This window comes from Monodelphis domestica, chromosome 6, assembly GCF_027887165.1.
Source record: "Monodelphis domestica isolate mMonDom1 chromosome 6, mMonDom1.pri, whole genome shotgun sequence".
Classification (NCBI taxonomy): domain Eukaryota; kingdom Metazoa; phylum Chordata; class Mammalia; order Didelphimorphia; family Didelphidae; genus Monodelphis; species Monodelphis domestica.
The window spans coordinates 19,829,089-19,847,379 of record NC_077232.1 but is presented as its reverse complement, the minus strand read 5'-3'; the positions used below and the strand labels follow the sequence as shown (position 1 = coordinate 19,847,379).

The window sequence follows — 18,291 nt, the reverse complement described above, 5'->3', positions numbered from 1 at the left end:
GAATATCAAGGAAAGTAATGAAAAAAATGTGAAAGATGGTGACCTAGCAGTACCAGAACTTAAACTGTACTATAAAGCAGTGATCATCCAAATAATATCATACTGGCTAAGAGACAGAAGGGTGGATCAATGGAATAGACGTGGGGTAAACGCCCTCAGCAAGCTAGTGTTTAATAAACCTGAAGATCCAGGCTTTGGGGACAAGAACTCACTATTTGACAAAAACTGCTGGGAAAATTGGAACACAGTATGGGAGAGATTAGGTTTAGATCAGCATCTTACACCCAATACCAAAATAAATTAAAAATGGATAAATAACAAATATAAAGAGTGAAACTATAAATAAATTAGGAGAACATAGAATAGTATACCTGTAAGATCTATGGGAAAGGAAGGAATTTAAGACCAAGCAAGATATAGAGAATATTATAAGATGTAAAATAAATAATTTTGATTATATTAAATGAAAAAGTTTCTGTACAAACAAAACCAATGCAACCAAAATTAGAAAGGAAGCAACAAACTGGGGAAAGAAAGTTTATAACAAAACTCTCTAACAAAGGTTTAATTTCCCAAATACATAAGGAACTGAGTCATATGTACAGGAAATCAAACCATTCCCCAATTGACACATGGTCAAGGGACATGAAGAGGCAGTTTTTAGATAAAGAAATCAAAACTATCAATAATGTCATGGAAAAGTGTTCCAAATCCCTCCTGATTAGAGAAATGCAAATCAAAATAACTCTGAGGTACCACCTCATACCTAGAAGACTGGCCAATATGACAATAAAGGAAAATAATAAATGTTGGAGGGGGTATGGCAAAATTAGGATGCTGGAATTGTGAATTGATCCAAGCATTCTGTAAGGCAATTTGAAATTATGACCAAAGGGCTTTTAAAGACTGCCTGCCCTTTGGTAGCACTACTGGGTTTGTACCCTCAAAGAGATAAAAACATGTACAAAAATATTTATAGCTGAGCTTTTTGTGGTGACAAAGAATTGGAAAATGTGGGGGTGTCCATCAATTGGGGAATGGCTGAACAAATTGTAGTATCTGATGATGATGGAATACTATTGTGCTATAAGGAATGATGAACAGGAGGAATTCTACTTGAACTGGAAGGACCTCCATGAATTGATGCAGCATGAAATGAACAGAGCCAGGAGAACACAAAAACTGAAACATTATGGGACAATCAAATGTAATCAACTTTTCTACTAGTGGTAATGCAATGATCCAGGACAATCCTGAAGGACTTGTGACATAGATCGTTATCCACACCCAGAGAAAGAACTGTAGGAGTAGAAACACACAAGAAAAACATATGATCGATCACATGGTTCAATGGGTTGATTGGGGGTTTTTGGTTTTAAAAGATCACTCCATTATAAATATGAATAATATGGAAATAGGTTTTGAGCAATAATACATGTATAACCCGGTAGAATTGCTTGTCAGCTCCGGGAGAGGAGTGGGAAGTAGGGAGAGAGAGAGAGAACATGAATCATATAACCATGGAAAATTCTTCTAAATAAATTAAACAATTTTTAAAGAAGCATAAAAAGAGAGAAAGAGAGAGTAACATCAGAGGAGGAGAAGTCAGGAGAGGTAGCTTATAATAGGTCATTCTCAACTACCATTCTGAGGAAATGGATTTCACTGGGGAGTCACTGAAGATTGTTGAGCAAAGGAGTAGGGTAACCAGATCTAGTCAGTTGATTATCTAGTCAACATTTATTATGTACTTACTATGTTCCAGGCATGGTGCTTAGTGTTGGGGATACAAAAAGAAGAAAAAGACAGTTCTTGCCCTCAAGGTATTGCCAATTTAATGGAAAAGACAAGAAGTAATATATATATACCCAAAGCAAATTCTATATAAGATAAGTAATAATTAACAAAGGGAAAGCATTAGAATTAAGAGGAATTGGGAAAGGATTCTGGTATAAGGTGAGATTTTAGTTGAAGAAAGTCTGGGAATCCAGGAGACAGAGAGAAGGGAATGGCTCATTTCAGGTATGGTGGACAGCCAGAGAAAATGTTGAGAGCCAAAAGATGGAAAGTTATTCATGGAATAACCAGGAAGCCAAAGCCAATGGATTGAAGATGTCAGAGAGTAAGGCAAAGATGGAGGGAGAGTGGGAAATCTAAGATATGAAAGACTTTGGATGCCAAACAGAGAAGTGAGTAATTTGGTTCTAGAGATGAGAGAGAACCACTAGAGTTTATTGTCTGTGATGTGGCATGATCAGACCTGAATCTTTATGTCACAGGCAAAGTCCATTCTTGCCCGAGACTCCAGGGTATCCCAACTGGTGGCGAACGATCAGTCAACAAAAATAACAAACGGAAGACAGCTTAATCATAACAGCCATGAGATTGCTTTGCATCTGACAGCTGCTCCACTTTCCCGATGTCTGATCTTTATTTTTATACCCATTCTCTTGGCACGCATATACACAAAATCAAAGAGAGATAATTGGAAAAGTGATACATCAACTTTTAACAAATCACTTGATTATCATTCTATATTCTTGTATTGTGATTACAGACAGAATAAAGGTTGCACACAAGATAAATTATTTCGTCACAGGTGGCTTGATTTTCTCATTACCCTGTGAGAAGTTTTGAGCTTACAAACAATCAAGGAAAATTACGTATTGCTTTTAATAAAATGGAATAATTAATCAGCAGTTCTTAGAAGACAATTCAACAATCATGCCATGGAGGCTGAGGGGTCTGGGAACATAATTCAAGTTTAGACCAGTGGCTTCTAGGGAGTTACTGATTTGTGTAATCGAGTCACTGAGGCATACTGAAGCTTGATGTACTTGTACTTATCACTTGGGCCTCTATGATTGATTTGTGTGCTGACTTCATGAGAAGAGGCTTCTGTATGTGGGGAAGTTTTTGGCTTGGCCTGTAACTGCAGTTTCGCTGGGAATTATGTACCTAAGTAAAAGTTAACTGATGATAGTCTTTTGGGATTGGGTTTAAGGGTCTGATCTTTTGGTGATGTTTAAGACAATTAGGGTACAGCTGTTTTGCTCTTGCATTATTTCTTTTGAGACTAGGGGGAATAATAATCATGTCAATTCATAGGTAAGGGGCATTGATGAAAGAAGTCATGCAAGGGGGATAGAGTGGGCAGTCACATCTCGCCAAGGACCACTCTGTGGTCTCCCCGGCTACCATGAGTGACTCTGTCAAGGTGTTGTGGACTGATGGCCCCCAGCATCTTTACAGGATCTTTAAAGGAAATGGATTATTCTGATGGCAGGGTTAAGGCCATATTCATGACCTATAAGAAGGCAATAGTAGTCCATGGGATGGTGATGAAGTCTATTCCATACAGTTGGAAAAAAGGGGGGAAACAATGCATCCAAGGTATACCTTCTCTAATAGCAGAATAGCTCAACTCAACTGAATGTTTTAAACTTTCCCTTTCTACCATCTACACATATATACCCATTTCCACTATACCTAGGGCTTGCCCCTTAAGATCTCCTTTTTGGACCCCCTGGACCATTTTCCTAAGCAGTGTAAATCTTGAAATTTCTCAGACTTGTGAATGTAAAAAATTTCCACATTGAGGAATCCTCCATTGGAACAAATTCCCTACTGGGAAACATTCCCCATTTTGATGTGAGAACTCGCCAGGATCAGAAATGGGAGGACCTGTACTCCACCCATACTTAAGACTGCTTTAGGAGAGAGAACTCCTTGCTAAACAATGAAAGTACTTGGACCCATGCTTATAATAAGGCAAGGAGTTCTTTGAGCCATGCCTGGTTTTAGAATTGATACAATGAGATGCTAGGTACCTAAAAGGGTCGGGCAAGTTTTCTCTTAATGAGATTAGTTGACTCAGCTGTGTTTTCACTGGTTCAGACTTGCTGAGGAGATTAGTCGACTTATCAGGAATTCAGATGGGCAGTCCTTTGGAAAACGTCTACAGTGATTGGTAGATGTAAGGACTTAGGGGAGGTGACATAGGAGAAAAACCCCTATATAAGAAAAAGCAGAATCTCTTGAGAAAGAAAATCCTTTTGGAGGATCTCTGATGAGGATTGCTTGGGAAGAATCTCTTGGAGGACAATCTCTAAGGAGGTCTCGCTGGAGCTCCTCTGAGGGGACTCTGTCCCTCTGGAGGCTCTGGAGAGAGGCCCTTTGAAACAGTCTCTGGCTGGAAGGCTCTTTAAGGAGGACTCTGGTTGGAACTCTCTCTGGTGAAGTCAGCTGAGATGGAGCTGGCCTGGTGTCACTAGAATCCTTGCTTAGACAGACCTTGTGGTGAGTGTTAAAAAATTGACTGACTGATCTCTCTCTCTTAAGACTCAGGTCTAGGCCATGTTGGCTTAAGGCCCTTCATACTTATTTTCTTTTTCTCTCTTTCTCTCTTTTCTTTAATTCCACATTTGTATTAATTAAAATCTCTATCAACCCAGTTGACTTGGGTATTTGAATAATTGGGAATATTTCCCTGGTGACCACCTTATATTTGATTTAAAAACCAAGACACTGTAGTGAAACATATTTTCTGCGGTCAAATTTACTCGCCCTCTCTTATATCTATCACAATTTATAGCTTCCACCATTTTAACTCACTACAGTTTACAACATCACTCTTTTAACTGTTACAGTTTAAGGCCTTCAACCATTTTAAATCTAACAGCAGGTATAGACCCTAGAACCAATGGAGCCTTCCCAACCCAACAAGACCTGTCTATTCATCAGACAAGTGGTTGGTTCTCTGTGGAAAAGTCATGTAGAAGAAAGGGGAGTGTTATGGGAAATCACATCAAAATGTGTAGCCAGATATCACCCAAAGAATTGGAGGCTCAAAACTCCATTCTGTCCAGAGGTATGAAACTATTTATTGAAAGAAGAGGTTTAGGATGGTGAAATGTCCTAGGCTGATGGAATGGCCCAAGCTGTGGATCAGGGTTTGAATATTTATTTAAAGTTTGGGGGGGGGTTCACCTCCCATTCCACCTTTTTTCCAAAATAGTCCACCTCTGGGTGTTCTGGGGTATTCCAGGCAGAACCATCCCCCCCTCCCCCAGAAAATGAGTGGAAAGAAAGAGGGTAGAGTCTAGGCAAAGGTGGGTTTTGGGTTCTGACACATCATAGGTGAACTTAACGACACCAAAAAGGGAATGAGGGGCATGTGTAGGTTTGAGGGATCCCCCTGGACTGCGAGGTCTTCAGTATGCACGTCTTATGTTCCCTCCATTGTCCCACCTGCCATCATTTGTCTGCATGGGAGATGTCTCGCTGCTTTCCTGGAATGCCGTCATCTAGGTGGGGAACATAAGGAGGGTACAGAACAGTAGAAGACCACACTAGGAGATTAAGGGTACACAACAGCACTGAACTGATGTAAGTGCAGAACAGCACAAGACCAGTACAGGTGATTAATAATACATCCACAATTAAGTCATTAGGAATATAGATTTTGCAATTTATGCTTAAATAGGGCTAATGTGAAAAACAAGATTCCAGAACAGACTCCCAGAAGGGTCCCGTTTCTATCACTGTTCATCAGGAAGAGATAATCAGGCTCACTGGCAGCCAGGTCGATTTTCCCCAAATTGGAGAGTGTGTTCCTTGGCATTCTCCATGAATTGGATGCGGTTCTGAACGTACAGGTTAGCAAGCACTGGCCGGAGTGGTAGATCTCGGTTAGGATTGTTCACCAGTGAGATGAGCTCCTCTAGCACTGGGGAGAGAAATGAATGAATGAATGAATGAATGAATGAATGAAAAATATTTAAGTGCTTACCATGTGTCAAGCACTGTACTAAGTCTTAGGGAATCAAATACAAAAGCAATAGTACCTGCCTCAAGGAGCTTTCATTCTAATGGGGAGAGAAATGCATATAAGGAAGCACTTTGCTCTGAGAAAGAGCCAGGAGTCATAATGGAGGAAAGAGATAATGGCAGAAGGGCAGCCAGGTGTCTCCATGGATAGAGAGCCAAAAGAAGGGTTTGAAAAAGAGAGAGAGAGAGATTGACAGTGGGATAGCCACTGGTCACTGTGACAAGGAAATCACTTTAAAAGACTGATATATATTAATTTAAGGTTGCCAAGGAATTCAGCTATGTAATTCCTAAATGAAAACTCAAGTCAGCCGTCAACCTTTTATAGAGTTTAATTACAAACAGGAGGAAGAAAGGAATTAGAGAGAGAGAGAGAGAGAGAGAGAGAGAGAGAGAGAGAGAGAGAGAGAGAGAGAGAGAGAGAAAGGGGAGAGAAGGGAATAGGGCTTAAATACCCCTTCTGTTTAGGCTGGGCCAAAAGGCCCAAGCCCTTAGAGAGCTGGGGCAAAGAAAGGAGATCAGTCCCTATTACTCACGTGACCAAAATGGAGAAACAGTCTCAGGGCCCCCACCTCCAGCTTCCTTCAGAGCAAGCTTCTCAGAGCACCTCTCCAACCACTCAGAGCCAAAACTCTCCAACCACCCACCTCAGTCCTCAGACCCCTCTATCTTTAAGGAAACCATCCAAGTTCCCTCCCCTCAGTTCTCACATCTACCAATCACTGTCCATCATTTTCCCTGTGCCAATGGTGGCTCTAGCTTAACCCAGGACCGCCCAGAGGTCTGTGGCTTTGCACATGTCTGTTGAAGGTCATATTCTCAAATAATTAAATCTTGATCTTTTGCTACAGCCCTTCCTAAATCCTGTTACCCTGAGTAGGGTAGAGATTGGAATAATTAAATTTTGATCTATGCTGCAGCCCTTCCTAAATCCTGTTAGGACTGAGTAGGGTGGAGATTGCAATTTCCAAGACCTGGTTCTGTCATTCCAAGTATCTCTATTGTATCAATTCTAAAATCAATCATGACTCAAAGAAATTCCTGTTCTATGCTTAAGCATAGGTCAAAGCCCTTTCCATTGTTCAGCAAAAGGTTTCTGTCCTAAAGTAATCTTAAGAAGGGAGGAGAAGGACCCTCCCTTGCCAATGGGGTTCACAGTCCAATAGAGTTCCCACTCTCAATAGGAAATTTTTCAAGTATGAAATTTCCCAATGGTGAAATTTCCAACATTTATAAGTCAAAGAAATGTTAAGGTTTACATCACCCAGTCCTTGAGGCCAGCAGCCCACCATATTTCAACTCAAATCCAGCTATAGCTTTAGAGATACCTTGCCAAGAAGTCCAATACTAGACGGTGCCTCCAAACCCACCAAATCCCAGCAGCAGCTAGCCCCTTGGCCATAATGCCAAAGCCCTGACTACCTTTCTTAACACTCTTGCCCACAACACATTCCACTAAAAATTGGTTCTCTGTTGTTGCAAAGAACTAGAAACAAATTGGATAGCCACCAAATGGGGGAAGGGTTGGCCCAACAAATTGTGATATGTGAATGTGGTGGCATATTGTCATGCCACAAGAAACAACAAGCACGAGGCGCTCGGGAAAACCCCAGAAAACTTCTTCATCAGTTAATTCCAAGTGAGAAAAGAAGAACCATGACAACAATCCACTCAGTGACTGGCATAATGAAACTGAAAACCAAAAGGGAGCCAACTTGAAATTATAGATGGCATCTCATTCAGTTCCAAAATATGATAATGAACAACACTGCCCCCATTTTGGTCAAGAGTTGGTGTACTACTGTTATAGAATCTTGGGTATGCTGCCAGCCACAGTCACTATGTCGGTCTGGATTGATTAACTGTTTTTCTTTCTCCTACTGGAGGGTTCTGAGAGAGGTAGGACAATATTGGGAAAGGGTAGTGGTAGTTTGTTTTTTTAAACCCTTCCCTTCTGCCTTAGAATCGATACTACGGTGACCCTGGGCAAGTCACTTAACCCCCATTGGCTAGCCCTTACCTCTCTTCTGCCTTAGAACCAATACCCAGTATTGATTCTAAGACAGAAGGTGAGAGTTGGTATTTTTTTTTAAATGTGGTCTCAGACACCATCTCAATTTGAATTCTAGTGTCACGGTGGATAGAGGGCCAGGTCTGGAGTCGGGGGTCCTGGGTCTAAATCTGATCTCAGACACTTTCTAGCTGGGTGACCTGACCAAGTCACTTAACCCCCATTGCCTAGCTCTTACCACTCTTCTGCGTTAGAACCTTAGAACCAATACCTAGTATTGATTCTAAGACAGAAGGTAAGGCTTTAAAAAAAATCAATACTATATATTGGTTTCAAGACAGAAGTGGTAAGGACTAGGCAATGAGGGTTAAGTGACTTGCCCAGGGTCACACAGCTAGGAAGTATCTGGGGCCAAATTTGAACCCAGGACCACTGGGCCTGTCTCTCAATCCACTGAGCTACCCAGCTGCCCCCTCATTGATGCTTTTTAAAAAATGACTACTGGGGGCAGCTGGCTCAGTGGATTGAGAACCAGTCCTAGAGATGGGAGGTCCTAGGTTCAAATCTGGCCTCAGCCACTTCCTAACTGCGTGATCCTGGGCAAGTCACTTGACCCCCATTGCCTAGCCCTTACCACTCTTCTGCCTTGGAGCCAATACACAGTATTGACTCCAAGACAGAAGGTAAGGGTTTAAAAAAAAGCATCAATGAAACATTTCTAAAAATAAAGAGTAGGAGCAGCTAGGTGGCACAGTGGATAGAGTAATGGCTTGGAGTCAGGAGGTCCTAGGTTCAAATCTGCTCACAGATACTTCCTAGCTATGTGACCCTGGACAAGTCACTTAACCCCAATTGTCTAGCTCTTGTCTTAGAATTTATATTAACTTAAAAAAAAAAAGGAAAACTAGCCCAGGATCAACCAGAAATCCTTGGGAACAGGTCAGTTCAGCCTTGACCTTTTAGTTCGACCCTCACCCTCTCACATTCTCCTAGTCCCAACTCAGTCCTTTGCTCTATGAACCATCCTGCCTTGTGAGTCACTCCCCCAAGAAAGCCCAGTCCTTGGGGGCTGGCAGACACCCGGAGCCTACCTTGATGGATTGTGGTGTGGGCTTTCCAGTTAGAATGGAGACTAGGTAGGCACACCTCTCCGTTCTCAGTCACCTGGGGGTGATATATGCTGGTTACGAAATTCAGCTGGGGAGGCTTGTAGGGGTAGTTCCGTGGGAAGGTGATCCTGAACCTGAAAGCCCTGAGGTTGTAGGGCTCTAGGTCCTGCATGGGGCAGAAAAGAGAAGAAAGGCCAGTCAATCTCTAGGGAGTTAATGCCTTATTTAATTTAATTTAATTTAATTTAATTGAGTCTGTCTAGGATTAGAATTGACCCCTAGATGCCATCTAATCCAACCTCCCCATTTTATAGATGAGGAAACTGAGTCCGTGGGACAGAAAGGAATTGGTCCAAAGTCAAATAGGTGGAAATAGTTGCAGAGTTAGGATTGGAACTCAGGTTGCCAAGTTCAGTGTTCTTTCCACTACACCAATCCAGGGAAAAACTGAAGCCCAAACCTATAGTGCCTCCCATCCTCCTCTTCTACATCTGGGAGACTCAATCTCAGGTTCATTTGGATTCAGTGATTATTTAGGCAGGTGGGTGTGGAAGAGGATAGAGTACTGGGCTTGGAGTCAGGAAGACTCACCTTCCAGAGTTCAAATCTGACTTCAGACCCATGCTAGCTGTGTGACCCTGAGTCAGTCACTTAACCCTATTTGCCTCACTTTCCTCCTCTGCAAAATGAGTTTGAGAAGGAGATGGCAGACCACTCCAGTGCCTTTGCCAAGAAAATCCCAAATGTGGTCAGAACTGAAATGACTCAACAGCAAAGTAATGATTGAGTGACACATTACAGAAGGGATTTATGGGAATAAAAAGAATAACTAACATTAGTACCACACTTTAGGTTTTACTACATGCTTTTCTCTTTTTTAATTGAAATTTTTTAATTAATTAATTAATTTAGAATATTTTTCCATGGGTTACATGATTCATGTTCTTTCCTTCCCCTCCTCCCACTCCCCACCCCACTCCCATAGCCAAAGAGCAATTCCACTGGGTTTTACATGTGTCATTGATCAAGACTTATTTCCATATTTTTTTTAAATTGAACCTTCCATCTTGGAATCAATACTGTGTATTGGTTCCAAGGCAGAAGAGGGGTAAGGGCTAGACAATGAGGGTTAAATGATTTGCCCAGGGCCACCCAGCTAGGAAGTGTGGAAGTGTCTGAGACTAGATTTGAACCCAGGACCTCAATCCATTAAGCTCCCAGCTGCCCCCTATTTCCATATTATTATTTGCTACATGCTTTTCTCACAACAAAACCTTTCAGGTGGGTTGTACAAGGATAAGTATGTCTACCTTACAGTTAAGGAAACTGAGGATCATGGAGGTAAAGCCACTCAGTCAAGAACACACACACACACACACACACACACACATACACACAGGGGGCCACTGGGTAGCTCAGTGGATTGAGAACAAAGTCTAGAGATGGGATGTCCTGAGTTCAAATTTTGCCCTAGACACTTCCTAGCTGTGTGATCCTGGACAAGTCACTTAACTGCCATTGTCTAGTCCTTACCACTTCTGTCTTGGATTTACAAAGTACTGGGTTTAAAAAAAAAAAAGAACACACACACACACACACACACACACACACACACACACGGGACTCAAGCCCAGGTTGTCTGCCTCCAAAGGTTGTCTCCAGGAAAGTCATCTTATAGTTTGAAACTGACTACTCAAGAACTCTTAGCAAGAGGAGAGAGTTGTTAGCCAACATGGGGATCGAGCTGGTCCAGTCTGGCATTTAACATCCGGCTTTCTTTCTATTCTTTCCAGAACCCCCTTCACCACTGCCAGTTATTATGTTTATAAAGAAGCTAGGCAGCTCAGTGGATAGAATCCCGGACCTGGAGTCAGAAAGACGTAAGTTCAAATCCCGTCTCAGATACTTACCACCTATGTAACCCTTGCCAAGTCACTTTACCTCTGTCTGCCTCAGTTTCCTCCACTATAAAATGGAAATAATAATAGAGCCTGCCTCCCAGAGTTGTTGTGGGAATAGAATGAGATCATATTTGTAAAGCATGTCACAGATTGCCCGGCCCCGAACAATTCTTAACAAATTTTTCCTCCTCTACTTGTTTCTTTCTTTTTCTCTTTCCCTCATGAAGGGTCCAAGTCCTTTCTAAAGCAGCAAACATTTATTAAGGGCTTTTGAGGTGGCAGCCACAGGGTTGGGTGTTGGAAATACAGGGGAGCAAATGTCTCCTGCCCTCAGAGAGATGCTAAGGGACAGGGGAGACACAACATGTCTACAGACAAAGAAATACAGAATGTATATCCAGTTAATAAGAGGCAGTTTCAAGGAAAAGAACTAATAACTGGGGATATCAGAGGCAACTGAGCCTGAAGAGGGCTTGGCATCCCAAGAGCCTAAGGTGAGGAGGAAGAGCCATGGGGAGAGATGAGGGGGGTAGGGCCAGGGGGTTGTCCCATCCAAAGATACTGAGGCAAGAGATGGGGAATAACCAATAGACCAGTTTGCCTGGAGTGTAGAATATATGAGGAGGGGTGACCAGACACTAATATTATCTTGGAACCAGACTGTAGAGTGCTTCCTTGTACTAGAAGAGAATATCCTGGAGGAAATAGGGAGTCATTGAAGTTTAGTGAGGAGGAGAGTGATGATTAGATCTGTGCTTTAATAATCTCGCTTTGCCAGCTTTATACCCAAGGTTACACAGTGTCAGGGATTGAACTCAGGTTCTCTGATGGCAGATCCAGGGCATTCTACCCAGCCCACCCCCATTATCTGGCTTCTGGCCTGAAAGCACTCACCGGGAGGAGGGTGGCATTCCAAATGAGCACATTGGAGCCTTCACTGCACAGGTCCTGAAGGTAGGATGGAAGGTTGTCCTGCAGCATCTCCAGCTCCTGCAGAACAAACACTGAGAAGACCTCTCCCCTCTACAAGTGCCACCCCTCTCCCTTCAAAGCCTCCATCTTCAGCAGCCAGCCTTCTCATGCCAAGGGCAGGGACAGGGACTTCTTGGGAAGACAGAGAGAGGCCAAGTAAAGATGATCTCTAAGGTTCCTTCAAGCTAGACTGCTCCAAGGCAGTGTGGGGTAATGGATAGAGCATTAGACTTTGTAGTACAGAAGACTTAGGTTCAAATCCAGTCTTATCACTTCCAGACTATATGACCAGGGACAGACAAGCTTCTCGAAGCCTCGGTTTCTTTATCTGAAAATGGCAAACAGTGATACTTGTGTCTATCTCACAGAGTTATTATGTAGCTTTTATTTTGTATTATGTATTATTATATTATTATGTATTGTATATATATGTATATTAATATTATGTAGTTATTATGTAGTAAAAATCCTGCAAATTTTGAAGGATGATATAAATGTCTATTATTATTAATTTCTAAAACTCATAGAATCTTAATTAGCAAGGACCTCAGTCTATCTGATCCAAACCATAATTAAACAAGGATCTCCTATAAAAACAATAATTAGTATTCACATAGTGCTTTGTGGGTTGCAAAAAGCCATTTTTTAAAAAAACTCTTGCCTTCCATCTTAGAATCCATACTATGTATTGGTTCTAAGGCAGAAGAGTGTTAAGGGTGAGGCAATGGGAGTTAAGTGACTTGCCCAGGGTCACACAGCTGAGAAGTGTCTGAGGTCAGATTTGAACCCAGGACCTCCTGGCACCAGGCCTGGATTTCTATCTACTGAGCCACATAGCCATCCTCTGCCAAGTAAAATCTAAGAACAACTTTCAACTCTCCCATTGGCTTGCCTTGAAACCATGACTTTTGATCTCTCTGCATCTCCCTCTCTCCCTGCTCACTCTTTCTCTTAAGTTAAAGTCCACCAGATGACTTCCCTGAAGTTCTTTTACCCCAACAAATTCTATCCTACACATCAGGGTAGGTCAAGGAAAGAGAGCTGTGTCCACTTGAGCATGGCCTTTGGAGGCTTCCCCACGTATTGATGTTCTGGAAGTCCCTCTTCCTCTCCTACCCCCAGCATTGCCCTTAGAGAAGCAATTCAGCTGCTACGATTCAGAGAGCCAGCAAGCACTAGATGGGATTGAATCTCACTTCAGATGCCTCATTGTTCTCTCCTCCATTCTGATGACTGCTATTTAGGATCCTAAAGCCCTGGACCAAGCATGCAACAGACACATGGAACAATGGCAAGAATATTGGATGTGGAATGAGAAAACAGAAGCTTGGCTCCCAGCTCTGTCACTTACTGGCTGAACAATCAAAGACAAAGCCCTTTTCCTCCTGGGAACATAGCTTCCTCATCTATAAAATCAATGAATTAGGGGGCATCTGGGAAGCTCAGTGAATAGCAAGCCAGGCTCAGAGACAGGAGGTCCTGGGTTCAAATCTGGCCTCAGATACTTCCTAGCTATGCCTAGGCTTCCAGTTCCAAATTCAATGAAATCTATAGTCCATGCTCTCCCATAGACTCACTGTGTGATATCAAGAAAGTCATTTCAGAGAGCTCTCAAACAGTGTATCCCTTCAGACCCAGGAATGCCACATTGTTGGGTCTATTTTCCAAGGAGACCAGGGAAAGAGGGAAAGAATCCATATGTTCTGAAATATTTGTAGCAGCCCTCTATGTGGTGGCAAAGAACTGGAAATTGAGAGAATGCCCATCAAGTGGGAAACGTAAAAAATAGACTAGAACTCTGGACTTCAATCCCCACAAGTCCTTGCTCCACTTCCCCAAAATGCTTTGTAATCTCATGCAATTCTGAGGTGGGCCAAGATCGAGGAAGGATTTAAGCTGATTGCAAAGGCTTTTGTGGTATCTTTTGGACTTCTGTTTTGGAGCAGAGGCGTCTCTTCCATGATGTGAGATTATCTTGTCTAGGCCACTCTGGCGTAGGCACGTGTTTCTTATCCCGTCTTTTCTTTAATCCTTAACTTTTAATAAACCTCTAAAAATTATAATACTCCTTGCAGAGAGAAACTAATTTCTACCTGCCTCAGTTTCCCCTAAATCTTAATCTTTACAGAAATGACTAAATGAGTTGTGATATCATTGTGATGGACAACTACTATGCCATAAGAAATGATGAGAAGTTAACTTAAAAAAACAACAACCTGGGGGAAGCTGGGTAGCTCAGTGGATTGAGAGCCAGGCCCAGAGACAGGAGGTCCTGGGTCCAAATCTGACCTCAGACACTTCCTAGCTGTGTGATCCTGGGCAAGTCACTTGACCCCCCCATTGCCTAGCCCTTACCACTCTTCAGCCTTGGAACCAATACACAGTATTGGTTCCAAGATGGAAGGTAGGGGTTTAAAATAATGTTCTGTTTCCATCTGCTGTTCTAGTATTTGCCCCAGTCCTGGTTTTTTACACTTCTATCTTAGAGGCTGACTCTCCCCCTTGTGACCTGTCTGCCAATCGGGGAAAGCAGTGGCTGGACACCCTTCAGATCTCCAAGCAGGTCTCCACTGACCTGGGACCCTGGCATTCGCTGAGGGCATGTCCCTAAAGACCCTGTGTCTGCAGCCTTTCCCTCCCTGATCAAGTTCTGGCTACTCCCCTACGGGATAGGTGTTCGTATGCATTTGTGACCTCAGCAACCATTCCAACCTGAAGTCCTGGACATTGCCTATAGCCAATCCCTCTCTCCTGACCATAGGCAGGGACAGCTCTACACCCATTGTAAAAAATGGACTTGAACTCTGGACTTCAATCCCCACAAGCCCTTGCTCCACTTCCCCAAAATGCTTTGTAATCTCACTGAATTCTCAGGTGGGCTGAGATCGAGAAGGGATTTAACCTGATTGCAAAGGCTTTTGTGCTCTTTTTTGGACTTCCATTTTGGAGCAGACTTGGCTCTTCCATGATGTGAGATTATCTTGTCTAGGCCTCTCTGGCCTAGGCGCGTGTTTTCTTATCCTGTATTTTCTTTAATCCTTAATCTTTAATAAACCTCAAAAATATAATACTCCTTGCAGAGAGAAACTAATTTCTACCTGCCTCAGTCTCCCCTAAATTTTAATCTTAACACTATTCTCAGCTCTGAAGAAGCTACAGAATACTTGGACCTTCGCCCTTTTTCCCTTAGATACTTGGAGAGGGGAGAGGATAGGATGGCGATGGCAGGACTCACTTACCAGAAGCAGTGGGGAGACAGCTAGCAAAAAGAATACATGCCACCACACATAGGAGAGAGAAGCTGCTAGCCCCTGGTACACCCACCTTTTTAACTCTTCTCCCTGGCTCACTACCCTAGTCACGTCCCTCATAGGGCCCCTTATAATCTTAATCCTACTCTTAACATTTGGTCCCTGCATTTTCAACTGCCTTGTTCAGTTCGTGAAAGACCGCCTGGATGCCATCTAGGTGTTGGCCCTCCAACAACGGTATCAAACCCTAGCCACCATTGAACCCCGGGCAGAGGGCTACAAGCTATCTCAGCGGGCGGACCTTCCCTCTGCCCCCTAAGAGAAAAAAAGTTGGGAATGAGGGAAGCCTGAGCAGGAAACTGCCCAGCCTTGGAAGTTCAGAACATCTGTAAGCAGACCCCCAATGGAAAACATAAACATGCCAAGGTCCCAACAGCAGTATGTACCAGATAAGAACTTAGGGGCCATACATTCTGGGGGGTGTATAAGCCTCTGCATTCACGGGCTACAGTTGGAACTCCTGTGCTGAGCTCCCCTGGTGCACACCAGATCAATCAATGACCCTTTGGTTTAATTGCATTGTCTACTGGTCTTCCTTGGTGGTGGGCGACAACCCGGACCCTAACAACACAATATTGATTCCAAGATGGAAGGTAAGGGTTTAAAAAAAAGTCATTTCATTCAGTCTAGACCTTAATTTCTTCAAGTGATAAGAGAACTTGGCTAGAACATCTACAAATCCCTTCTAGCTTGGACATTTTCTGTGGCTCTATTTTTAGCATGAATGACTCTTTTTTCTGAATTAAGATTTCTTGATTTCTACCACTTTTAAATATGGCTTGGGGGGCATCTAGGTAGCTCAGTGGATTGAGAGCCAGGCCTAGGGACAGGAGGTCCTAGGTTCAAATCTGGCCTCAGACACTTCACAGCTGTGTGACCCTGGGCAAGTCACTTGACCCCTATTGCCTAGCCCTTACCACTCTTCTGCCTTGGAGCCAATACACAGCATTGACTCCAAGACGGAAGTTAAGGGTTTAAAAAATATATGTCTTGAAGCTGGCTGAAGAGGAGGAATTTTGCAATTTTAAGTTAAAAGTAAACTAATGATGAAAGCACATCACCTCTGGCTTCAGTCAATATCTCCTCAGATTTAAACTAATAAAAGTTCCAAGACTATGAAATCCAGGCATGTTGCAGGCCTCTCTGTAGCTCTACTTTGGCTTAAAGCATGAATGCAGAGGGGCCTCCTGGCAGTCTCTGACAGGGGGAAATTTTGTCCCTATTTGGCTACAAGTTCCTTTGCAGGAAACAGATTTTTAAAAAACCTAGAAATCCTGGTTTTTTTTTTTTCCAGAGGCTTATCATTTTTTTCAGGGAACTCAGCTGATTTAGAAGAATTGAAAATGAAACTAGAAAGCCCAGGCCAGGAGTCCAGATCACCTCATCCCCTACACCGGTATTCCCTCTTCCAAGCTGGTCCTAGATAAACCTGCCTAGAATACCAGAAGAGGTAATTATCCAACCCCTCTTGTCTGAAATAGTGAAAATGAAAACCAAAGAAGAGGTCCAAGACCCGAGGTCCCATTGACAGTGATGATGATGATGACAGGATAAGGATAGAGTAAAGTGACTTGCTCAGGGTCACACAGCTGTGAAGTGTCTGAGGCCAGATTTGAACCTAGCACCTCCTGTCCCTAGGCCTGGCTCTCAATCCACTGAGCTACCTAGATGCCCCCCAAGCCATATTTAAAGTGGTAGAAATCAAGAAATCTTAATTCAGAAAAAAGAGTAAAGAGTAAAGAATGAAACCCTTGACAATCCAAGTTAGCACCTACTCAGTAACTTTTAGCCTGAGAAAGTCATCCAGAGCAGTTGTTGTCAAACTTTTTGGTCTCAGGACTTCTTTATACCTTTACCTTCCATCTTAGAATCGATGTTGATTCTAAGGCAAAAGAGCAATAAAGGCTAGGCAATAAGGGTTAAGTGACTTGCCCAAGGTCACACAGCTAAGAAACTCCTTTACACCTTTAAAAAATACCGAGGATTCCTGAGAGCTTTTGTTTATGTGGGTTATTGCTATGAATAATAATTACATTAAAAATGAAAACTAATCACTTAAAATATGCATTCAATTAAATGTAATCCTATTATATGTTAACAAATTGCTTCTTTTTTATTAAAAAAAACTATTTTTCCAGACCAAAAATAATTAAAGGGCACTAGCTTTGTTTTGTAAATTTCTTTAATAGAGAGGATATTCTCGTATCTATTTCTACATTCAATCCGTTGTTTCAGTTTAGCTATATGAGAAAATACATCTTGAAACAGATGGGTAAATACAGATCTGGAAAAAGGACTGTTTGGCTAGTCAAAAAACAGCTTAGCATTCTTTTGAAAAAACTTTTGGCCTTTTTAGTTCCCCTAAAGGGATCTTGGGGTCCCTCAGAAGTCCTTGGACCACACTCTGAAAAGTGATAGCCCAGAACCCGGAGAAGGAAAGTAACTTGCTCTGGGTTCGACAATATGTGGCAGAGGTAAGACATGAAGAACCCAGGTGTACTTGACTCAGTGGTCGGCTCTCTGCCACTCTGATTAACAATAACAATGATCATTTTGGATTGTTTAAAGTTGGCAAATAGCTGCACCCATATCACCTCCTCTGGAGCGCGGTATCAAAGCTGAAATCTGAACTTCATCGATTCAAGTTCTTTCCAGCTGCTGCCGGTCTGTAATCCTACAGGTCTGGTCCCAAGATGTACAGAGCCTCAACCTACCCGGGCTCCAGGGGTCTGCCAAGGGAGACTATCCCCAGGAAGTCCCGCCTCGTCTCACGTTAATTCAGAATCCTAGAATTCGGCCCAAGGAGGGACCTTGGAGAGCATCTAGACCAACTCCCTCTTCGGCAGGAAACTGAAGCCCGGGAGGGAAGAAAGTCCTTGACTGCCGATCTCCTAAATGGCAAATTCTGAATCCAGTGCTCTTCCCTCCTTCCCCCTCTATTTCTAAGCTGTATAATTAGAATGCGAAGTCCTGGAAGGCGCCAACTCTATTTTTTCCCCGTCTCTGTCTCCACTGAACTTAACGCACTTAGTCTGGCTAAGTAAGTCCTTAATAAACATTTGTTAACTGACTCTTTCTGTTCCAAGACTGTGGCCATCCCTCGCAAGGAAACGAAACCGAAAGACTTCGGCCGCCCCAGTCTTTGATAGTCTCTCCTC

At 42.8% G+C, this 18,291-nt stretch overlaps 1 protein-coding gene across 2 annotated transcripts in view; it reads right to left on the bottom strand.

The window, feature by feature from the left end:
- Window positions 1-4,854: 4,854 nt before the first annotated feature.
- UBE2L6 (ubiquitin conjugating enzyme E2 L6) overlaps window positions 4,855-18,291 on the bottom strand; it is a 51,792-nt gene continuing 38,355 nt past the window's right edge. Inside the window, exons 2-5 of one of the 2 annotated variants that reach the window (XM_056801727.1) lie at window positions 11,745-11,840; window positions 8,932-9,115; window positions 5,575-5,728; window positions 4,855-5,306 (exon numbers count right to left, since the gene is read on the bottom strand). In XM_056801727.1, the coding sequence (XP_056657705.1) occupies window positions 5,303-5,306; window positions 5,575-5,728; window positions 8,932-9,115; window positions 11,745-11,840 (438 nt within the window). In that variant the 3' untranslated portion in view covers window positions 4,855-5,302. Of the gene's footprint in view, window positions 5,729-8,931; window positions 9,116-11,744; window positions 11,841-18,291 lie in introns of both variants that reach the window. The other variant, XM_056801728.1, reaches the window with a different exon arrangement.